The 21401-nt window shown below is 42.5% G+C and overlaps 1 protein-coding gene across 2 annotated transcripts in view; it reads right to left on the bottom strand.

Annotated features, from left to right (window-relative positions):
- Nucleotides 1-18823, bottom strand: part of rerea (arginine-glutamic acid dipeptide (RE) repeats a) — a 94962-nt gene extending 76139 nt beyond the window's left edge. For both annotated transcript variants that reach the window (XM_079239216.1, XM_079239215.1), the window contains exons 1-2: nucleotides 18766-18823; nucleotides 584-1094 (exon numbers count right to left, since the gene is read on the bottom strand). In XM_079239216.1, the coding sequence (XP_079095342.1) occupies nucleotides 584-950 (367 nt within the window). In that variant the 5' untranslated portion in view covers nucleotides 951-1094; nucleotides 18766-18823. The remainder of the gene's footprint in view (nucleotides 1-583; nucleotides 1095-18765) is intronic.
- Between the last annotated feature and the right edge of the window lie 2578 nt (nucleotides 18824-21401).

The raw sequence follows: 21401 nt of genomic DNA on the forward strand, positions 1-21401 counted from the left end.
CAAAAGAAGTAGAAGAATGTTTTTTTTGTTTTTTTTTTAAGTCACTCTCAGCTTCTTCTGTCTCTTTTTCAGGTACTTATTATTTGGCGATTTCTATGTCATCTTCTTCCTGTTTGTCCTCTTATCTGTTTTGTTCCTTTCACTGGTTGAGCGTGGGCTATACAACTCAATGCGATTTCTGGTGCTCCGTCGTCTGCACGAGTGATAGAGCTGCAGGGGCCCTGAAAATGCACCAAATTACACACATAACTGACGCAGAAGATGGTTGGATCTCCTTGTCCGTCTATGTATAAGTGTTCTGTGTCAAGCATAAATGGGTCCTTAGAAACCCAACAGAGTAGGTGCAATGAATGTTTCAACACGGCCCAGGAAGATCCTGATGAAAACACCTAAAAACTGTGAGAAGTGGTGTCGGGTTGAGGTTAGTCGGCACTAGTGGATAAAGGCCATAAGTAAACCCCATGCTATGTTAGAAAGTTCTGTGTTCCACGAATTGAGATTGATGTGTGTTTTTGTAGTCAACCAAACCAATGTGTGCAGCCCACCTGTTACCACAATTAAGTAAGTCATGACAAGGACTCACCTCCGGGTCTGTAAACAACATCATCTTCTGTAATAAAGGACGTTATTTCTCCATTTTCTGTGCGCTCGTAGCGCGACTTCTTTTTGGGCATCTTCTTTTTGCCCTTTTTGCCAGCTTCTTCGGCCGTGCCGCTGCCTCCACCAGTGCTGCCATTGTCGTTGTCTTCATCATCGCTGTGCTCGCTCTCTGCATAGTTCTTGGCCCCACCCTCCAGCGTGCAGCTACGTCGGGGCCTGGAGCTCTCACTTTCGCGGTCGCCCCGATCTCCGTCCTGCCGGCGGGATTTACCGGCCTCTCTTTTGTCCCGGTCCCTGTCTCTGTCTCTGTCCCGCTCTTTCTCCCTTTCCTTCTCTTTGTCGGCCGTCATGATCTGCCACGTGCCTTCCTCAGTCCTCTCACGGCTGGGCCTCCGTGAAAGGTAGACTGTGAGCCTGGGCTTCAGTCTTCTGAATTTACCAGTCAAATCCAGGGAAAATTTGGCCACACCAACAACCCCAGTATTTCAGAAAAGCTGTGGATAAAAAGCAGAAACACAGTTAGCATAATTTAGTAAACAGTAGGCAACATTTTCTGAAGTAAAAGGGTTATTTTCTGCTGTTACAGATCTCTTGTGAGTGAGAAAGCAAGATTAGCTCCTGGAGATGAGGCAGCTGTGCAGACTATTCCCCACATCACAGTAATTGTTGGCAATCCCCTCCACTAGCATGTATGCTCTGGAGAGAACTAAGCAGCTTTATCAAAGAGCAAACTTTCTAGCTTCCTGCTTTAACATGATTCTATTCTTTCAGAGAAGGAGAACTTTTAAAGGGTAAAAGAGACTATAAGAAAAGCAAGCGCTGCAAGTTACAGAGTAGGCTAAGGGGAAGTTAGGACTGAATAATGTAGCTTTGTATTTAAAAGAAAAAAAAGCTTTTCAGTGCAGAGAAATATTAGAGAAATATGCAATGGCCTTTTTTTCCCCCTCTGAAAAAAGTAGGTTTGTAAGGCCACGGGTAGTATGTAGCATAAAGCTCAATAACAGAGTTAACAGGCAAGCTTCTCGGCAGACTATTTCTGATGACACCAGGCTCAATTCTACTCATCCTTGTGTCTGTATGTGTGTGCATGTGTGTACTCTGTCTTACTGGACTGCACCCACCCCAACCCTCTGCCCTGGCTGACAGTCACAGATGTGATAATGTGAAGTGACAGCTCTGGAGGGAAGAATCTAGCAATCCACTGAGTAAAGGAAGGGGAGAGAAAGAGAAAGAGAGAGAGGGGGGAGGGGGAGGGGGGGGGGGGGGGGGGGGGCCAGAGTCAGTCATTTGCCATGCCTAGTCTGCTGCCACTTACAGCTATCTTCACCCAGCTACCACGTTCTCATTCTATGAAAAAAACCTCCACAAACAGAGAAGTGGGCATAGCTAAAGCAGCACACTGTCTGCACTGCACTAGCCCTGCACACAGTGCCTACAAAGGAGGCTACTCATTTACTGCCAGTGTTCAGCTCCTCCATCCCCACGGCAACAAATTAACTAGAAATACTTATTATAGCCCCAAGAGGGAACAGACCAGGCAATCAGTACCCGCATTACCATGGTCGTGATGGCAGGGAGGAAAGGGAGAGTACAAAAAATGAGGCAGGGAAAGAGATTGAGTCAGGTAAAGCAAAACCACAGCTTAGTGAAAACTTAACAGCACATCAAAAGGTGAACGAGCATTTATTGACAGAGCCAGCACAAGATGAAAAATAGAGAGAAAGATGTAGGCTGGGGAAATGCTTTTGGCCCAAGCTAAAAACCCAAATGCATACAATGATACATGTTTGACAACGGCTCTCCTCAGCAGCGGGTGCTGTCATCTTGTGAGCAGACACCAACTGACAGGGCAGCTGCTCTTGTTGTCGACTTCAGCACAAACACCGGGCCTGATTAAACTGCAGCCTCGTCACAGCCCCATTAATCACCTAATGATGAGTTACCACGGCGACCACTGGGCTGCCGGCATTGGCACACAGGAACACATTAGTGAACACAGATGATGAAAGGGCTCTGGAGCGTTCTAACGGGCATGTTTGTGCAAGGACACACACCCACCACTGATACATACCTAAGATGGTGTGAAAAGACGCAGTGTGGCCCCTGTGTCCGAAATTAACTTTCTGACTCAGTGACAAGCGGTACTGATAGAAATAAACCTTCACTTGTCAAGGTTTTCCCTCTGAAGAAAACACTAAAACCTTGTGTCATACTAAATTTACTGAAAAAGCAAGTCATTGAGATGATAATGCATCATGTTGAATTTAGAACTTGGTTATACAACTGATTTGGCTTGTTAAGTCTGTATACAACCATTATCATCAACTTAAAGGAAAAACAGGAGATGTCTTCAACGAGCATTTTTTACTATATGGCTTAAAATCCAACTTCACACTCTGCTTGTAGCCAATTAATTTAAATCATTCAATACAAAACAAAAAAATGTAGTCACCTGTGGAACAGACCATTTTAACCAGCCCGTTCCTAAAAACTGAATAGCAATATATCTACCAAACTCTAATGCCATTTGTCCTTCCACCTTAAAAACAAGCATTGCACATTTCTGTGGTTTGGAGGCATGGCTTTGGGGGCAAAGTCTGGAATTGTATATTTTCCAAAATGCAGTTTACTTTAACCATTTTTCCAGGATCTCCTCTTACATTTAAACCTTGTCATCAGACTCCTCACTTACTCAGTCTAATGAACCTGCCAAGTGTTCATTGTTCAGTTAGAGTACTAGTTAAATGGCTGAATACACTCTGTCCATATTCAGCAGCACATCTTGGAAGTGTGAGATACATAAAACCTATCCACATTAGCGCCATTTGATAACACAGCTCTAATACTGTGGGTTATAAAAATGTTTGTATATGTTAAGCACCTCTTCTGTCCTCTGATCAGTAACATAAGCATTTTCTAGTGAAACCAGCAACAACTCTAAACTGTTGCAAATGGAGGGCTGACCCTGTTGTCCTTTGATGCTGGAGGCAAAGCCCTGTTGCAAATCTTTACAATTTAGTTCCTATTATTTTGCATCTGGATACACTTTCTACAACTGTTTCACTTCAGTTTCTGAATCTCCAATTACCTTGCTGAAGCTTTGGATTACTATTTATTAACTCTTAAAAAGGAACAAAAGATCTTCACACAGAAAGGCACCTGCTCATATTTCATGGTGTTGAAATAGTGCTGCCATCGCTTGTAATAGTGGCGTGGTCTCACGCAGCTAATTGAGGATGAACAAATTGAGTGAGCAGAAATCAGTGAGTGAATCTGAAGTACCAACTCTGTGGCAATGAAAAGTCAATGTATTGATGGCTGAAAGGGGAGAGAATGAAGTGTAGAAAGTGGGATACAGAGAAAAGATGGCCCTTCACCCATCACCCGAAAAACAAAGTGCTTAGTGGAAAGCGGCTCTGACTGCCTGGCCGATGAAAAACGCTGTGAGGGGGCAGGTGAGGCTTGGAGCTATTACACATCAATCACTGGGCCAGGACCCTTTGAAAGATACCAGCTGTCTTAATGGAAAAGCGAAGGAGGGGGAAGTGGCTGGGGGGGGGGGGGGGGGGGGGGGGGGGGGGGGGGGGTTGAGGGGGTCCGAGCTAACGGTACCTAATCCACCATTTACATTACTGCAATGGAGTCAAGGGCTAGCAGCCAGCAGGGCCACATTCAAATACATTTCTGTTTTGCGTGCCAGTTAAAATGGGACCTCTGGCCTGAAAAACCACACAGTTTGTGGCTCGATTAACACATCATCCCCCACAATGACCACACAGCAGGTTTCTGTTACCAAACACCCCCCCCACCCCGCTCTCTGTCTTGTGAACAGCCTTTTAAAAGACATGTTTTATTCATTCTAATCACTCCCACATTTAACTAAACCCATGCTCATCTCTGTACTTTTAATCCAAACCTGTCATAGGAAAAACATTCAAAGTACCATGCTTTGCTAGAGTGCCTACACAATGTGATGAAGCTGCAGGGTTTATATTTTATTATAAAAATCTTAGCAAATGATTGCAAATGTTGCACAAGATGTATACATTTCCAGAAATGATTAGATTAAACTAATAGGAAAAAACAGAAATTCCTACATTAAAATGTAAACTATATAACAACAATATGCCAAACACAGTGATCCACTCAGATTAGGGAGACTGAAAAGTCATTCATGGCATATTCAATTGGAGAATTATGAAGTAGCAAAATGTGATTGGCAAGGATTTAAGGCCGGCTTTGCAGAAGGATTGAATGAAATACTCGCATGAATACAGATTAGAGGAGAACAATGTTAGCATGAATATACACAGGGTTATTAACAATGAGGGCGACTAAAATTGATCCGAATAAACCAGCCAAGAGCCTCAGTAGTGTTGGGATTCTAACTGTGGTGATTTGGAGCTGCAGCAGGTTTTCGTCAGCTCCAATCCATTACTCAGTGCGATCTAATCTAAGCTGCCATCCAAGCTCCTGAGAAACAACAGCACAATGAGAGGCTCAGCTGGAGGCAAAGGGTAGGCCACTTCATAAGGGATTCTCTGTGGTCTCTGCACCCTGCCTGCTTTGTCTTACCTGTGCAATCATGGCTTTCTTTATTCTCTGAGGCCCTATCCGTTTTAGTTCACATTGGCAGGGCAAAGACACTTGTCTGCTCCACTTGTTTTTCAATTCACTGATGATAACCACATTTTTTCCCCTCTCTCTAAAGCTGTGCTCACAAATGCACTATTTTTAGCCAACATCCGGGGTTAGTTTAGTAGGTAAAAGCCATAGATGGAAAAAAAAAAAAAGAAAAGAATGATAACATGGGGCTTTCCAATGTAAACATTTCAACCTACTCACATGGTACAAAGACAATCACTGCTGTACAAAAACAGATTCCTGAGTGCCATCTAAAAAAGATAAAGAAAGATATTTTGTGTAAAAGATTTTTTTTTTTATCTCTAATAAAAACAAATACTCAAAAAATACTCAAAAGTATCAACTCACTAACATAAAGGAACATCTGTGATTAACAGTCTAAGCTTAGGCTATATCTCAAAAACAAGACTAAATCCTCCTCTCTCTGTTTGTGGGCTCTCCATGAGGGCTCCAAATGTCCCTGAGGGGGGGCACACAATAATCCAAGATTCCTGTTATCTAGCAGGTTTATGAGCAGGCCTTCATTTTGCAGCCTGCTAGTCAACACACAGCACCTCCTGGTTTGCCCTTAATGTCTGGCTGGAGCAAAACTTGAGCTTGAGCTCTGACCGCTTCATGGGGCATCATGTTGTAGCACCACTCTGAGGGAGGGGGACTTCCCCCTTTTTTCTAAATGAGCCACTCTGGAGAAAATGTAATTGCAAGCGAGCAAGTCAAGAACTCTCCTAATGTGTCTTCGATAAGAGAAACCGAAGAATGTGAGGTATGTGGTGGCAGACAGCACTATCATGAACATGGCTTTAAATTGAGTTGCCTTGTCGATCTCTGAGCAGCTTTTCTTTCAGTGTGAATAAGGTGTCTAATTCAAAAGGATTCCTTCTCCCTTCAGTTTTGGAAAGGCACTGGCAATTCAATTTTTTGGTGCATTATGCTGTTGTAATGGAAATTTACTCCAAGGTAAAACTGGGGTCAGGAGAGGTATAAATACACATCGGGGACATATTTAAGGCTGATCTGGACTGGAAAATATCTGTATCATGCACGTGTCTCCAAATATTTATCTTTATGACTTAGAGCAGAGATACAGCAAGGGGGGGGGGGGGGGGTTGTCACATGACATTTTCTTAATTCAGTGAAAAGATTTACTGGGAGAATGAAAAAAAATAAAAAAAGCCAACAGTGAGTTTGGCCTACTGTTTAAAGCACTTGAGATTTTAACATCTAAGCGCTCCATCATGTATCATTTCTAGCGATATTCTCTAATCAAATATCCCCACTCTTCCTCTGCAATCTGCCTATCAGCTTAACGAGCCTATCCATCAGCTCAACTTCAACTGATAGGCTACATGAGTGTGAGAGGGGAGGAAATGTATTCTTACGGTTGCCCTACATCCTCCAGCTACACTAATCACTATGCCACACAGAGACGTGCTGGCACTGAGGAAAAACTAACACAAATAGATTAGAGTGACAGACAAGGCAGTTCTGAGGTTTTAAACTGACAGCAAGGACCAGCAAGGGCACTGAAGATTGTCTTTAAGAACAGCCCATAAAAACAAGCCATTAGGTCATTACACAAAGATTTCTGTCTCTCTTTCTCTACTAAAAATATTACACAAAGTCATAGCTACTGTTCTTTAAGTTTTATGTTTGTTTTAGTTAAAGATAATCCTTCTCTCAAGGCCTTACAATGATCCAAGCAACAAAGCATCGCTACCTCTACCCAGCACATTACCCCTAATTAAGGTAGAAAGGTTTTTTATTTCATATGCAAACAGCTCTTCACCATCACCACACAAGCTTTCATGACTGGTTTTATGTTTAACCTCATTTTGTTGCAATACCAAATGTGGAAATATGAGCGAATGTCAAGAGCTTTAACTACTCACAACTTAACATGCAAATACTGAAAATAGACAGTCGGAGAACATTTGGCATTTGGTGGTAATGTAAGTTTGTTGGAGAGATGAGAACTGGTTTTGAGAGAAGCCAGTGGGGGGAGGTGACTGGAAGAGTGCAAAATTCAGTGCAGCATTCAACCTTGACATCCACCATCTCAGTCATGCAGGCCAGTGAGCCAAGGCAGAGGTAAAGGAACCCTCCGTAGTGTGCTCGAGTTGAATATTATAAATGATGAATCTGTGAAACTAGCTGTGCTTCTGAAACTACAACCACATATAGTGAGGTGTTGTAAATGTTACCCAATTCTACATGTATTTATTTTCATGCAAGCAAGAAAAAAGGGCAAGGGAGGCAGCCTTGAGTGATAAAAACACTGCTGGAACAAGCATGATCAGAGTTCAGAGCTCCCATATCCTCTGAGGACGGCTCATAAAACATGCAGGGCCTGGGACCGGGTCTCTTGTAGCAGTGGCACACAATCACCAACACACAGGCTGCACACACATAGGTAGCCAACAAATCTGACCATTATTTTAAAGCGTATAAAGCAATCCAAATTACACAGTTTACTACATAGCAATGCACAAATCAATGTTTCCCCCTACCGAGTTAGATATACTGATATTGATCTTAAAGCCCAATGCTCAATGCAGAAATCGGATACGCAGATGAACAGACAGTTTTGTCCATCCCCTGCATCTGTTACGCTCTTAATTTGGGCAATTTTCATGAGACGCCGCTGTTTATCACTTGATACAAAACACGGAGCAATACCACCAGAAATCACAGTGGCAGCACTGAGTTGCACAGCTAATACCCAACCAGAGAAAGGAAAAAGCCAAAGAAGATGAGAAACAAGAAGACGACGACTCAGGGTGTAGTTGTAAACACCGGTAGGTTTACGTACGTCTCCATTTACATACGTAAAGGTGCATAAATGGGCCTTTACGTGGTAGTGTGTCAAAAGCTTCTCCTTTATCGCTCTATGAGTTATGCCCTGATGCCTCAGGGATAGACACGTCCACGCACACACACAGGTGGGCACACTTCTGTCAGTGGACAGAGTGTACGCGCTGGAATCAGAAAAAGAGGAGTTTCTTCTAAAAACGTTCCCAGGGAGGTGAAGATAGAAACACACTTGCTCCAGCCAGGAGCAGCCAGAGTATCTTTGGTTTTAAGCAAAGAACCTAATGTTCATCCCAGGAATGCACACAGCTCAACCAGCCCACTCTGCCATCATTGCAGCAGTTTCGTATTAAAACTGAAAATAGTTGACAACAGAGACTCTGCCTCTGTCCGTTTATGATCCATCAGGCTGTCATTGACAGACGGTGGAATAAAACAATAACAGTAATTATTCTATTTTAATTAATCAGATTCATATGTGTAACTAACATACAGGCTTAATAAACATGATGTAAATCCTTACATGTATTCAACACAGGATTTAATGTATCATGCATTCAACAAGTATGCATCTTTTCCTGCCCTGGTGCCAAAGCTGTGAACCTGGGGGGATCATTACAAATGCCTTTAGGCCACATTCACACCAGCCTTTTGTAGTCAAATCCTTGTCTGTTTCCTCGGAAGGTCCGCTTCATTTGGGGTGTTGTGAATGTACAAACAAATTCTGAGTGGGATCAAAGAAGCGGACTCGGTCCGTCTACACATGCAGGTCTCTGTCCACATCAAGCGGATCCAAGCATGATATCAACAAAACAAAGTGCAAAAGATGCACGCATGTGTGGCGATAGGCAGCTCTGGATGGGAGACATATCTCACAGAAAGAATTTGGAGTGAAACGTATCTTTTTAAAGGTCCGATTTGTTTGAGAGGTGCATCGTGAAAGCAATCAGTCCAGAATTTTGTACTCCCCAACTGAACCGAGTCCCCAATTGGACTGAGTCTAGTGGACTATCCTGATAGAAATGCACCCTTGGTTCTCAACTAAATATAGACATCAGCTACAAAAAAAAAAAAAAAAAAAAACTATTTCACAAAAATACTAACAGCATGGTTGTGCAGTAGAACAATGGGCTTTTGGAAAAACTTGAGAGGCTGAGTATTACACAGTGTACAGTGGTGATCCGCAGATTAACTCTGTCTGTTCATGTGTGAAATGGAGACTTGATCCCCAACTGATAGTGTGCTATGCCTCCAGCAAACACAAGCTGCATATTTTTTCATTTTCCCCAACACCTAACAGCTGCAATATATTGGATTACACATTGCATCCCTCACAGTGCAACAATGGCACATTAAAACATATCTCGGCACCAACACAACTCAGACTTCCTGTAGTCTGATTGTTTTCTTTAAACTGAAGATGAACAAAGCTATCTGCCTGTCTGCGTTGCTGTGAATAAGCTTCAGATACTCTTGGAATGTTAATGTCGGGCTTTGACTGCAGCTGCCTGACTGACGTCTCCTCTCAACAGTCTATTAATGACAACAAATAAAAAAATTATTCTTGCTATACAAGTTTAATTTTTAAACAACAGGACAACAACAGAACAGAGCGTTTGACCGCACTAAAGAACCAAAGTGTTTTGAGGCAATTGTTACTAATCCAATGCTTGCATTGTATTTAAGCACACAATATGCTGCGTTCACAAATAGGAAGTCGCCCTCAAATACATCTGCAATTTGCTTCGTGAAAATCTAGCAGGGCACGTTTGTGGAGCTACACTCTTGTTAAAATAGCTTCTCACTGAATCTGCAGGCTTATAAAAAGCCAGTAAGAGCATATTCACTACAGTACTGCATTCATCTCTCTGTATGCACACATCAATCTAAAATGTGTCAGTTACTGACACACAAATACGCGCGCGCACACACACCACAACCGTATATAAACAAAAAGTGCTGCTGAGCAACTGTATCTGCAGTCTTGGTTAGACAGTATTCTGTACCAATAAATGGCTGAGGTGTAATGTGCTTTGACCTTCTATCTCTCTTTCAGCAGCTCTTTACATATATTGCTGTCTCTCCTCATATATCACTTGGGCAAATGGCGTCCTTCACCCTGCTCCCTCCTGTCCCCCTCCTTAAAAGGCTGAGGGGACATCTTTGCCTGCTGTACCAATTGACAGGCCTGGCAGCTCCCTCACCGAGCACAAGGGGAGGGGGAACAAGCATCGTCTGGGGGAAATGCTGCATTGAATAATTATGTTTCATAACATGCGCCACCCCCACCCTTCTTTATTAGCATCAAACAATAATTAACAGGGAACAAGGGGCAATGAAAAGTCTGCTTTTCGCTTTCCGGAACAAGAGGGTCAATACGCCCTTCAACCCTTTCTCTCTGCTCACTGTCAAAACTGAAGACACCTCATCCCTCTAACAACACGCTCTTAGCTTATTTATGATGCCAGTTGCTCCGCTAAAGAAAAACCACCATTCCTGCTATACTCAGCAAAACTGGCCAGATCACTTTACGCAGCATTTCACCACTTCCATCTCTATACCTCCTCTCAGCAGGCCAACACAACAATTCAATAATGAATATGAATGGCCTCCTAATTGATGTCCGTGGGAGTTGGAGTAGCTCAAAATACTTAACTATTGGATACGGGCTTGACTTGATTATGTTTTTATTTAACATAAAAGCTAAAAATAAAAAAATCTCTGATCAGCAGTAGCGAAGCCATTTGTGATAGAATTAACTTTGCGCTAAGAGCTCCATTGATCTTGGTGCTCATCTGTGCGGATCAGGCCTAGAAAGGCAGCTGGTAATCCAATAGAAGCAATGGGAAGTGTTTCAAGGACTCTGCTGTGTTTGCCCACCTATTTCCTACACAAAGATGCAAGACGTCAGTGCACCGCACTCATCGGACTGATTGGAAGCCTCGGGGCCTCAGGAGCACCAACAAAATGAATAAGAGGCGCGATGTGACCAGAAGCAAGGCACTTGAAAGCTGAAAGTAATTGCTTTCGCCACAGCTATCATTTAATGAGTAAACAGGTCGAATCAAGTAGAGCCTAGATGAGTGTTTAAATATGCTCAGCAGTTATTTTCAAACCCTGATATGAGCATCGCAAAATAATCCAAGCCTAAAACCTAAGAGCAACACTGTTATCAATTTCAAGGTTCAAGCCATTTGAAGTTGAAAGTACAAGATTGTGAGAACTGATGTAGGAAAATCTGTCTTTGTGCTGTGATAACTTCGATGCAACCAAAACTGACGCTAACCTCGGCAATCAATTTTGTATAATACGAGTAACATCAAACAAGCACCCAGAGAGCAGAGACCCGATGAAGTAAAACAAAGCAAACGTAGTAAAAAGCAACTCATGCTGCTGTTTTTCCTTTGGAAAAAGTTCAGCTGAAGCGTTCCTTAACAGTTCTACCGCTGTGCATTAAGTGTCGCGCTGCTGCTACAACAGCGTTCCTTCTCACACACACAGATACACACCCATAATACATCAAGGATTCATGAGCAAATGCTCAATAACAGACCGAGCTCATTTCTCTCCTTCGTATCACTGCAGCAAGAAAAGAGCGCAAACTTCTCAGCAACCCACAGACACACCACAAACACACACTATTCTCATACCACACTAATAACCTTGGGCTGTCTACCAATGCGATGACTTTATGGAACAGTATGGGCTCTAAATAGAAGCTCAATTTCTCACCAGCATGCTGTAACAGCTCTATTTCAGCCACCAAGTCATTAAATATTTATCTTTGAAGAGTGGCAGATATCAAGGTGATAACATTTTTAAAAAACCAAATCTGGGGCTTTTTCAGCCTGTCACACTCCCAGCTCACTCCACCACTGCCACAACAAAGAGCTATTTTTAAAAGGATTATCTACAAGTGTTCCTTTAATCAGCGCATGGCAGAACCGCAAAAAATCCCTGAACAACAGTCCCAGAGGAATACCTTTCTCTGAAGCTCTATCAGGCAGAGGATCTCCTTCACCGACAGCAGACTGACTGAGTGGGAGTGAGTGTATTTGAGGATGAAAAGATGTGCTGCTACCTCGCTATGATGTCCTCTCCAACAATCTCAGAACAAAGGGCTGTATTTTGAAGTGGAGTTATGATGGTACAGAGCTCTTAAGGTCCTCTGTTGCAGTGTGTCCTACTGCTTTCAATCCGTTCTGTTAGCCTGCTGTTTGTTATGCTTGTGAGATAAGCCACTGTTGAAGGTGGCTGGGTGTACTACAGCAACCGGTGTACCGCTTGAGTGCCAAAGCCGACAGTCTGTGAGAGGATTGTGGGCGTTATAGATCACTGGGAGACAGATGTCCGGTCTTGTCCCAGCGCTGACTCAAGCACTAACCTCAGTAACTGTATGTTTGCAAACTGGACTGCTTCCTGGTGGTTCTTAAGTTGATCCTTATCAGACATTATCATAGCAACCAGTCTCTTTTACTGGGGCAGAGCTGAGCGGCTTTGTTATTTATGAAACATGAGAAGTGGAAGTCTTCTCTGCCACAACAGCCTGATAAATATTACAAGCAGTTTTGTGGAAACAAACAACCTAATTCTCAAATATGACACCACACATGAGCACACAAAGACATGCAAGTCTTGATAAATGTATAAGCATTAAATCTATTTTGCAAATGCCACTGAAGAGCAGATGACTGACAGGGCAATGGCATCATTGTCTACCATGAACGCAGAGATTCTCTGTTGCACTGAAAGTGTCATGCTCCAGTAAGCAGACTCAAATCCTCTGAGCAGCTGTTGTCTTTACCTCGCTCTCTCTTTGTTTTACTGTGTGCTGTCACAGTTAATAATTTCCCAAAGAACTTCATTTTCCACACACGGCTCACATGTTAGCAATGCACAGTTGGGTAGACACAGGTTTGTAATAACCCTTACACCCAAGCTCAATCCGAAGAGCACTTGGGCAGAGCTTGGAAATTTCAGTATCAGTATAATGCCTTTCAGTTTCTTTGTGTTTACATATCTGGATTGTGCAGTCATCCCTTCCAGAAAGAATCACCGCCAGAAAAAATAATTACTACCCCCCAACCCCCAAGGCCAGACCTCTCACTGACTGCCTCGGCTCAGCTTGACAATCAGGCCCATTAGATCTTTCTGTGAATTAACGCTAGTTAACTTAAAGCACTGACACACATCAAGAATAGTCATTAGCCTGTCTTTTTAGCATAGAAAACAGGAATGATTTGCCGGTTCAGAAAGATCATCTCCCTACATGCAGCCTGGGGTAGCCCTTGCTGTCTACCTCATTATTTTTTAGTAGAACAAGGTTACTGATGAATCCTGCTGGATTAAATGCAAGGTGCTCTTGTTATGACCTGGCTTACACACATCAGTTGACTGCTTTAAGCTGCTCTTCTTACAGAAGCCAAATGAAGCAGCATGCCCGCAAAATAAATATACTGATAAAGCGCACCTAACTGAGCTGCAAAATCAAAGTGAATTGTTGTGCTGCATCCCCTCCCACACTGCTGTACATTCTACAGTGAGAAAACCTGTCAAACGTTAGTTTTCCGTGGATGCTAACCGAGCTGACAAGCACCAAAGGTACACGACGAGTGATAAAGACACTTGATACAGTTTAGAGAGAGGTTTTCCAGATGTGATCGCCTACAATGCTCCAGAGCTTCATTTCAGAATTGAAAGAGGCAGTGGCTGTGTTTTCCACATTTAGGTTGCCTGGGTGACAAATGAAAAGCAGAATCACCCAAACAACTAATCAAATGAGTGAGTGACAACAAGTCGATAATTTCTCATTGTGTGGACAAGCAATACAGCCGCACAGATACAGGCTGTGCTCCGAGGCTTAGGCTGCACTCACAGCATTATAAGGATAACGTGCCGATAATCTTGCTCAGAGAGGCTGTTAAGACATGTGCCAATAAAGAAACAGTATCAGAAGACAACTTTTATCAAGCATTGGCTAATTCACCAAACCAACAGCAGACATCTAGACTTATACTGAGACTGAGAACAGTCTGTCTATGGGATGATAGCTACAAGAAAACAAAAAAGCAACTTTGATCTATTGAGGTGTAAGCATGTACAACTCACTCTAAAAGCCATAGTTAGAACTGCATATTAACACCAACATCAGATGTTGTTAGAGACAAAAGAAAAAAAAAAACATCTACACGTACTGATTATCTGCTTCGCAAGATTATGCTGTTTCCATCCGAGTAGATTCCTGTGGGCTCACCTGTCATTGTTTAGTTTTACGTTTTATTAGAGAAAGAAACTCAGACAATTAGCTTGCTTTTGCATACATGCTTTAGAAAGAAAAAGAAAAAAAGAAACCATTAACACAAAATGGAGCACACGTCATTTCTACAAGCCTCGTTCAACACAAGCAAGATCAATGGGCAAATTTATCAGCAAATATTACCATTCGCTGCCTTGCAAGTAATTATTAAGGAATGGCACTGATGAATTATTCATTGGCTGATGTATAATTTAGATTTAACAGCAGATTCTATGCATAAATAAAGCTGTGGTACATTTAAACACATTAAATGTTTACTTGATAAAATAGGATATGAATGCACAGCACGAGTGCTTCCCCGCTTGTGGCGTTTGATTAACATTTCCGCACATGTACAGTTGAAAGGTCGATATACCAAAGTGCGGACTGGATACAGGTCACTCATTTCTAATGTGATCTAAATTATATTTATCTGGGTGGAGTCGAGCACAAAAATGCTATACAGTACTTTTCTACAAACATACAAATCAGGATTGGTGAATAAAAACGTAAATGACAGCAATGAAATAATTTAATTTTCAGGCACATGATGATTTATGTTCTGTCACTTTATCTCCCGCAGACATCGGCTGTGTTTAACCCTCATATCAAGATTGCAAGGTTACTCTTGTTGATGTGTCAGAGCTGGTGTCAAAGGGACAGTCAACAGGGAGGATGAAGAGGTAGAGAGGACACACAGGCTCCATCTGACAGTGTTCAGAGCAGGCAGGCCCAGTGGGGACCGCCATTCCACTTTATGACCATGCACTGAATTAACAAGGCCAGATGTCCCCCCCCCCCCCCCCCTCCACTTAACATGTGAGAAAACTGCCCTCTGATGGGCTCAGCTGCTTTTTGTACAGACATGGAGGTGGGGAAGCGATAGGAGATACTGCTTATTTTCAATTATCCCAATTTCTCACTCATCACTTCCTCTTGAGGTTTATGTTAAAGATATAAGCACTTCTGCGCACATAACACATTAGTTGGAGTTTTCTATGAACAGTCAAAGTACTCCTTTAGCCCTTCATTGGTCTCTATTTCCGTGGTCACCCACCAGAGGGTACTGCCTCCTTAACAGTGATACCATTGTTACTATGTCAATCTGTGGCTAATGTATTCCAAATGAGTCACTGGACTATCTGCAAGGACAATAGGTCATGAAGTGCAGATTGCGCTTGTTCCATTCAGAAATAAAAACCCCCAAAAGACTTAACAAGAATTGTCGAGATTTATTGTCGCACCTCCAAACCAAGACAGCGTTTCAGTGTGGCGGTATCAACAATGGTATGGTAGTAATGACTTCTCAAAGATTTTCCACCTGGCTTTTGACAAAGTAGCTCTCTCATTGTGTGGTTAGTCAAAAGTGGGAAGGGAAAGAAGTGATACTTCATTATGGTTGAGATCTTTCCAATCAGGCAACATTTAGAGAAAATCATTTGGCTTCATCTACTTATCTTTTTTTTATTAATTTTTTTTTTTATTAGTTAAACAATACACGTTTTCCTTCATGTAAAAAGACTGTAGTTACAGCTAGATTCATATATTTGAATTGAATAAGAATATAATAGTCAAATGGAAAGACACCCCCAGAGTTTCTAATCAGGGGAAAAATACACAAGCATGCTGCCAACATGGCATCAAATATGACTTGCCTTTCTGAAATTCTTAATGGATTACATGATAATGTAAAGGGAAAAAAAAGTGCACATGCAACCTCAAAGTGTTTTTCTACCACCCAGCTACTGCCATTATCCTGACACAGGGAGGAAGAGAGGGGGCAGACACAGCGTGGTGCAATCCCAGTGAGGGCCATCATGCAAGCAGATTAAATAACGTTTTTCCCAATGCCCTGTCAAACATTCAGCCACCTTTGCGCTGCTAGACAGCCGTTACAGGCGCACACTATGAAGCATCTCCCCCCCCCCTTTGTATGGTCAGAAACAGCCTCTTTGATCCCGATATCGCCTCTCTGATTCCTCAGAGGTGACACGAATACACACGGCTGTATGTGAGCTGCATGTTTACCAGCACTCTGTACCTTGTCAGCAGTGAGACTTGTGTTTGTGAAGCAGGGTGACTCACGCTGCTACTATGCTTTCCCTGGTTTACATGATTCAACAACACAGACTGCAGACTCAGACCCAGATCAAATTCCACATCAGATTTAATTTCCCACAAACACTAGTATGAAGCACTGCAAATAGAGATGATTGAAATGATATCGACAGCAGACTGCAGCGTGTACATAATTAGGACCTAGGCCATTGTAGTCTCATCTGACAGCAGCTTTACCTCAAAATGCTCAGCCCTCTCTAGCAATACAAATCCCACTGTGCAAAACAACTCCTGTATACAACTCCATTAAGAGGGCCAACCACTTCCTCTTCCATTCAGTCCACAAGTAGTGAAACTAAATGGATATCCTAACCTCTAGGGAAGTGAAGAGGATGCCATTTCAAAATGAGTTCTGAGGGACAAGCTATACGAGTTTTCCCATGTGACAGTGTAGGCTGAGATTGTGATTACATGTTATCGAGATAAAGCTCTGCAATGATTTCAGTGGCCCTCTTGATTGTTTTTATGGTTGAGATAAAGTCTGTTTAAAAAAAGTTTAAAAAAGATGAAACCTAAGACAGTTTGGCAACCACCAGTCATTAAAAAATAGATACCGCGTCTGAAAACAAAGACGACTCTTCTTAGTGCTACATAGAAATTCTCAATGTGATCTGCAAATTATTTGGATGCTCAAACATGACTTGTTTAAAAGGCAGTTTGGGTGGCACAAAATAAACTGAGCACATATGATCAGGTACATACAAACAGTGGAGGGGGAGGAAGTCTTTTTGTCTGTTAAATTTTTACACACCATTACAGCAATGCTCTTTAAAAAGCTGAAACCACTAAAACTAGTAATCACATTCAAGATCAGACGGCAATAAAACTGATCAGAGATGAGAGCCATGTGGGAAATGACTAAGTGTACTTTATTATCAAATATAACGTAACATATTCACATCCACATTACTTTTAAAGCTGTGCAATCCCAAAAATGTTTAAACAATGCTTAAGTGATGTAAATTATGCCCCAACAACCTTCCACTGTCTGCAGTGTTATATAGCCAGTGCAGTAACATCCCACTCAAGTGGATTAATCACATCTGAATCATTAAATCAGAGGTCACTTCACAGCCACCAAGAGGACAAAAAAACAAAAAAAAACAAAGACACGGAAAACGGAGCATGGGGAAGAGCAGCTTCTTACAATTAGCATTGTAAAATCTGAATTCATTGAGTGAAAACTGAAAAAGCAGGAACAGGAAAGGGGCTGTTTATAATTTGGCACAGATTGAAGGCAATCCCCATTTCACCCTGTCCCTGTGGAGGTTTTCATTGTGCTTATGTGGCCACACTCTCCATAGATTCTGCAAATCAAATGAAGAATTACTATGATCAAGTTATGATGGTTAAAGTAAACAAACCCTCCCTTTTTACAGTAACTCAAAAACACTACATAAGCTGCCTTTCGGACAAATAACTCTAGTCCACTTTTAAATCCTAAGCTGCTGCCTCCTATCCCACCAGCCACCCCCCAACCCCAAAACACACACACACACACACACACACACACACAGAGCTGCATGTACTTAGGCCAGAGTTCATACCCTCTGGGGTGCAAAAGAGGAGGGGGGGTGTGAAGTTAATTTGGTGGTCCTTCAACAGTTTGGAACTGGTACAGCTAGTCTCACACCCACGTTTCTCTTTACATATATTTATCAAGAGATTTTTTTTAAAGTTATTTTCCCTTATTGCAGCTGTATTATCTATTTATGACATGAGGAAAAACTCAAAATCTCACATCCAATCTTCTATAGAAAAACCCTCACTCAAGATCTTTTTCAGCAATTCTCTAGTGAAAACACAACTTGATCTTTCTTTCCTCGAGGTTGTTTGATGCCTCCAATACACAGACGTGAAAAACATCAACAGCTTCATGTTTCCTGAGCAGCAAGACTGCCAAGTGAAGAAAAACAAAAAAAACCAAAACCCTTTTGTTTACTTCATTATTCTCTCTAAGACCATTAGCTGTAGAAAACACTGTAGCAGGATGGTCAGGTCAAGGAGGTTGCTTAGGGGTCTGCAACAGTCCAGAGAGCCAAGTTTTACAACAATGCAGCCAACTTTCAGCTCCCCAGAGCACTCAAAACATTTGACTCCAGGTCATTCATGCTTCCTCCTCCGGGTAGTAACAAAATTAGGACAGTCTGGTTTAAACTACAAGTGTCACCCGGCTTCACTTCCCACCATTACCCAAATTTACATTCTTTATCATCTACATTCACCCATGTTTGCTCCCCCTAAACTCCTCGTCCTCCAACCACAACTATCCTGCGATGTCTCTCTGTCCAACTACTCACCCGCCAGTCTGCTGATTCTTGGAGTCCCACAGACTGCTGCAAACAAGTTGAAAACGCGATCCTTGCCCGAGGTGACCCTTCAAAAAGCAGAGGAGAAAAATGCAAGCCAGCTGAACCAAATCCAAGAACTGGGACAAAAAGAGAGAACGCAGGACACTTTTTTTTTTTTTAATCCCGTTTAAAAAAAAACCCGCTGCCAGCACGGTACGGCTCAGGCGAGCACTTGCTTCAACAAAAGACGGTTTCACTTTACTGATAGACTGCTCACGTACGAAATAACCGACCAAAGGCACCACAACGTCAGCTAGTCTTCCCTCGACACTGCCCCTGTTCGCTTTGGCCGCCTTGTTGCTGCCGATTATAGTGTCCACATGAAAAGTAACACGGCGCTTGTTTCGAGGGGTAGGAAACCAGCGAGTTCGCCGTTAACAGGCTCTGCTTCCTTTTCCACACACACTCGCGCCACACACACACTCCCCCCCCCCTCTTCTCCCTCTTTTCTATGCACACACACAGACTCAGTCCACGCTCTCCCTATCGCTGCCTTCTTCGCTCTAACCCCCCACCCTCCCCCTCCTCCTCTTCTTCAGCTGTTCAACAGACGCATCCACATGGTTGACCTAGTCTTTCTTTATCCAGACACCAGAGAAGAAGAATTACGCTGACCGCACTTTAAAAAAAAAAAAAAAAAGCGAGAAAAAAAAAACTAAAACGAAACAAAAAACATGGACTGGATTCAAATAATAATCGTCAGGGACAAAGGGGTGGCGGTGGGGACGCCAATGGGGCTGCTGATTGATGGTAGCCCCTCAGGGAAGCGCTACGCGCGCGTGCGTGCGTGTGACTGCGTACAACTGCACGAGGAAGCAAGATGCACGGCAGCCAAAGTGGCCCGACCGACCATCATCAGCCGATCAATGATAACGCTTATGGGAATGTGACTGAAACACAAGAGCGAGACAATGGGAGCCGTGAAAGCTCGTACCTTTGTAAATAATGGCTTAATAGTCTGTTTTTCTTTGCGCAAAGCCACACAGTAAAAGACATGTTGTAATTGTAATATAAATATATAAATAACAGCATGAAATGGCTGTCTCATATACGTGGCGTTAATTTAAATCAGAAATCATTACTATATGCACCTCAAGGGAAATAACACGGGGTGTTTTGAAGCTGCTTAAGCTTGTGAAGCTCATTTGCATATTTTGGATAATGAATTAATTAGTCACCCCACCCATTAAAAAGGCAGGAACAAGTAGACATGATGATGCCAGGAGTCCATTATCCGTATATGGGAGGCAGATCTTAACAGCCCAAGCATGCATCTTTTTATTTATTTATTTATTTTTTTATCTCGTTTTCCACTGTCTGTGCGCTGATTTTTGTTGTATATCATGGCTGGAAATGCCCAACAGTTTGTTTATTCTTTGTGTACACGCTGCCAATGAAAACTCTCCACACATGTAAAAACAGCAGGGAAACAAAGATGGAGTGCTTTGTGTTATGAATGAACAGGATCTTTTTCATTTTTACTAAAAGAAAAGCTCAACACATTTTCATCATATTAAACATGATATTGGATAGCTGTCAGGATCTAATTAACTAAAGCAAATAGTCTGCACATTGGACTCTTTTGCACTGAAGCCAAACATGGGCAGCAGCAGAGACAGGCAGGAAGGATCAATAGAAATTGAGTTGAGGGTGGTGTGCAGGGGGGCCCTTCATTGTGCTACAAACCACGTTGGTCGTCTTTGCTTCAATAGCGATGGTGTGTGTGTATGGGGTAGGGAGATTCTTCTGTGTGCTAGTAAAACCTTTTCCAGCTCCTGAGGCAACTGTCCTGAGAAGTCATACTCCCCCTTCCATGGTAACCTAACTCCACAGCGCCTCCCTTATCACAGTATGTATACATTTCACAAGGTCAGTGTTTATGATATGTACACACACAGTCTGCACCCTTTCCTCTGCTACACAAACATTTTAAGGGATCCAAGATGGATAAGAAGGATGAAATCTCAGTTTTCTGATGCAAAACTTGACCATTTTCTATCATGTTTTCTGAGGAGAAGCAGGTTAAACACCACCATTTTTTAAAAAGCTGTCAGGCGCAAGTTGGCCCAAGACAGCAGTGAAGCGAGTTGAGTGCAATGAATCCACTGTGAGGGCTGTGAAAAGGAAAGCTAGATTGGCTGGTGGGGCAGGCTCCCCTCCCTGGCAGATGAGATCCCATTATCAGGGAGACGAGAACTCCACCTCCAGGATTTCACAGCTCCTCTGTTTATCACATGGCTCTGTCAAGTTGGGCACCATTAACCGATAATGAAAGAAGACAACCGGTGCAGTTACAAGCAAAGCACTCCACATTCTACAGGCCTAAGCATGTATCTGGGAAGCTGACTGTGTCTATTCAATTCTGTTCAGCATTCAAACGGACCATCACAATACCTTTTCCCTCCAGCTATGGAGCCTTTGCTGCTAATGAAAAATAACACTGGTAACTCGGTCTCTAAATTCAGGAGTAATACAAGATGAGAAATCACACTTTTTTTTTTGGAGTACTAAAATCCTAGTAAGAGCTAACGATAGAAAGGGTGGATTGGGAAAAGAAATGACTATATAAAACATTAAATATCATA

This window comes from Telmatherina bonti (genome assembly GCF_933228915.1).
Source record: "Telmatherina bonti genome assembly, chromosome: 4".
NCBI lineage: Eukaryota > Metazoa > Chordata > Actinopteri > Atheriniformes > Telmatherinidae > Telmatherina > Telmatherina bonti.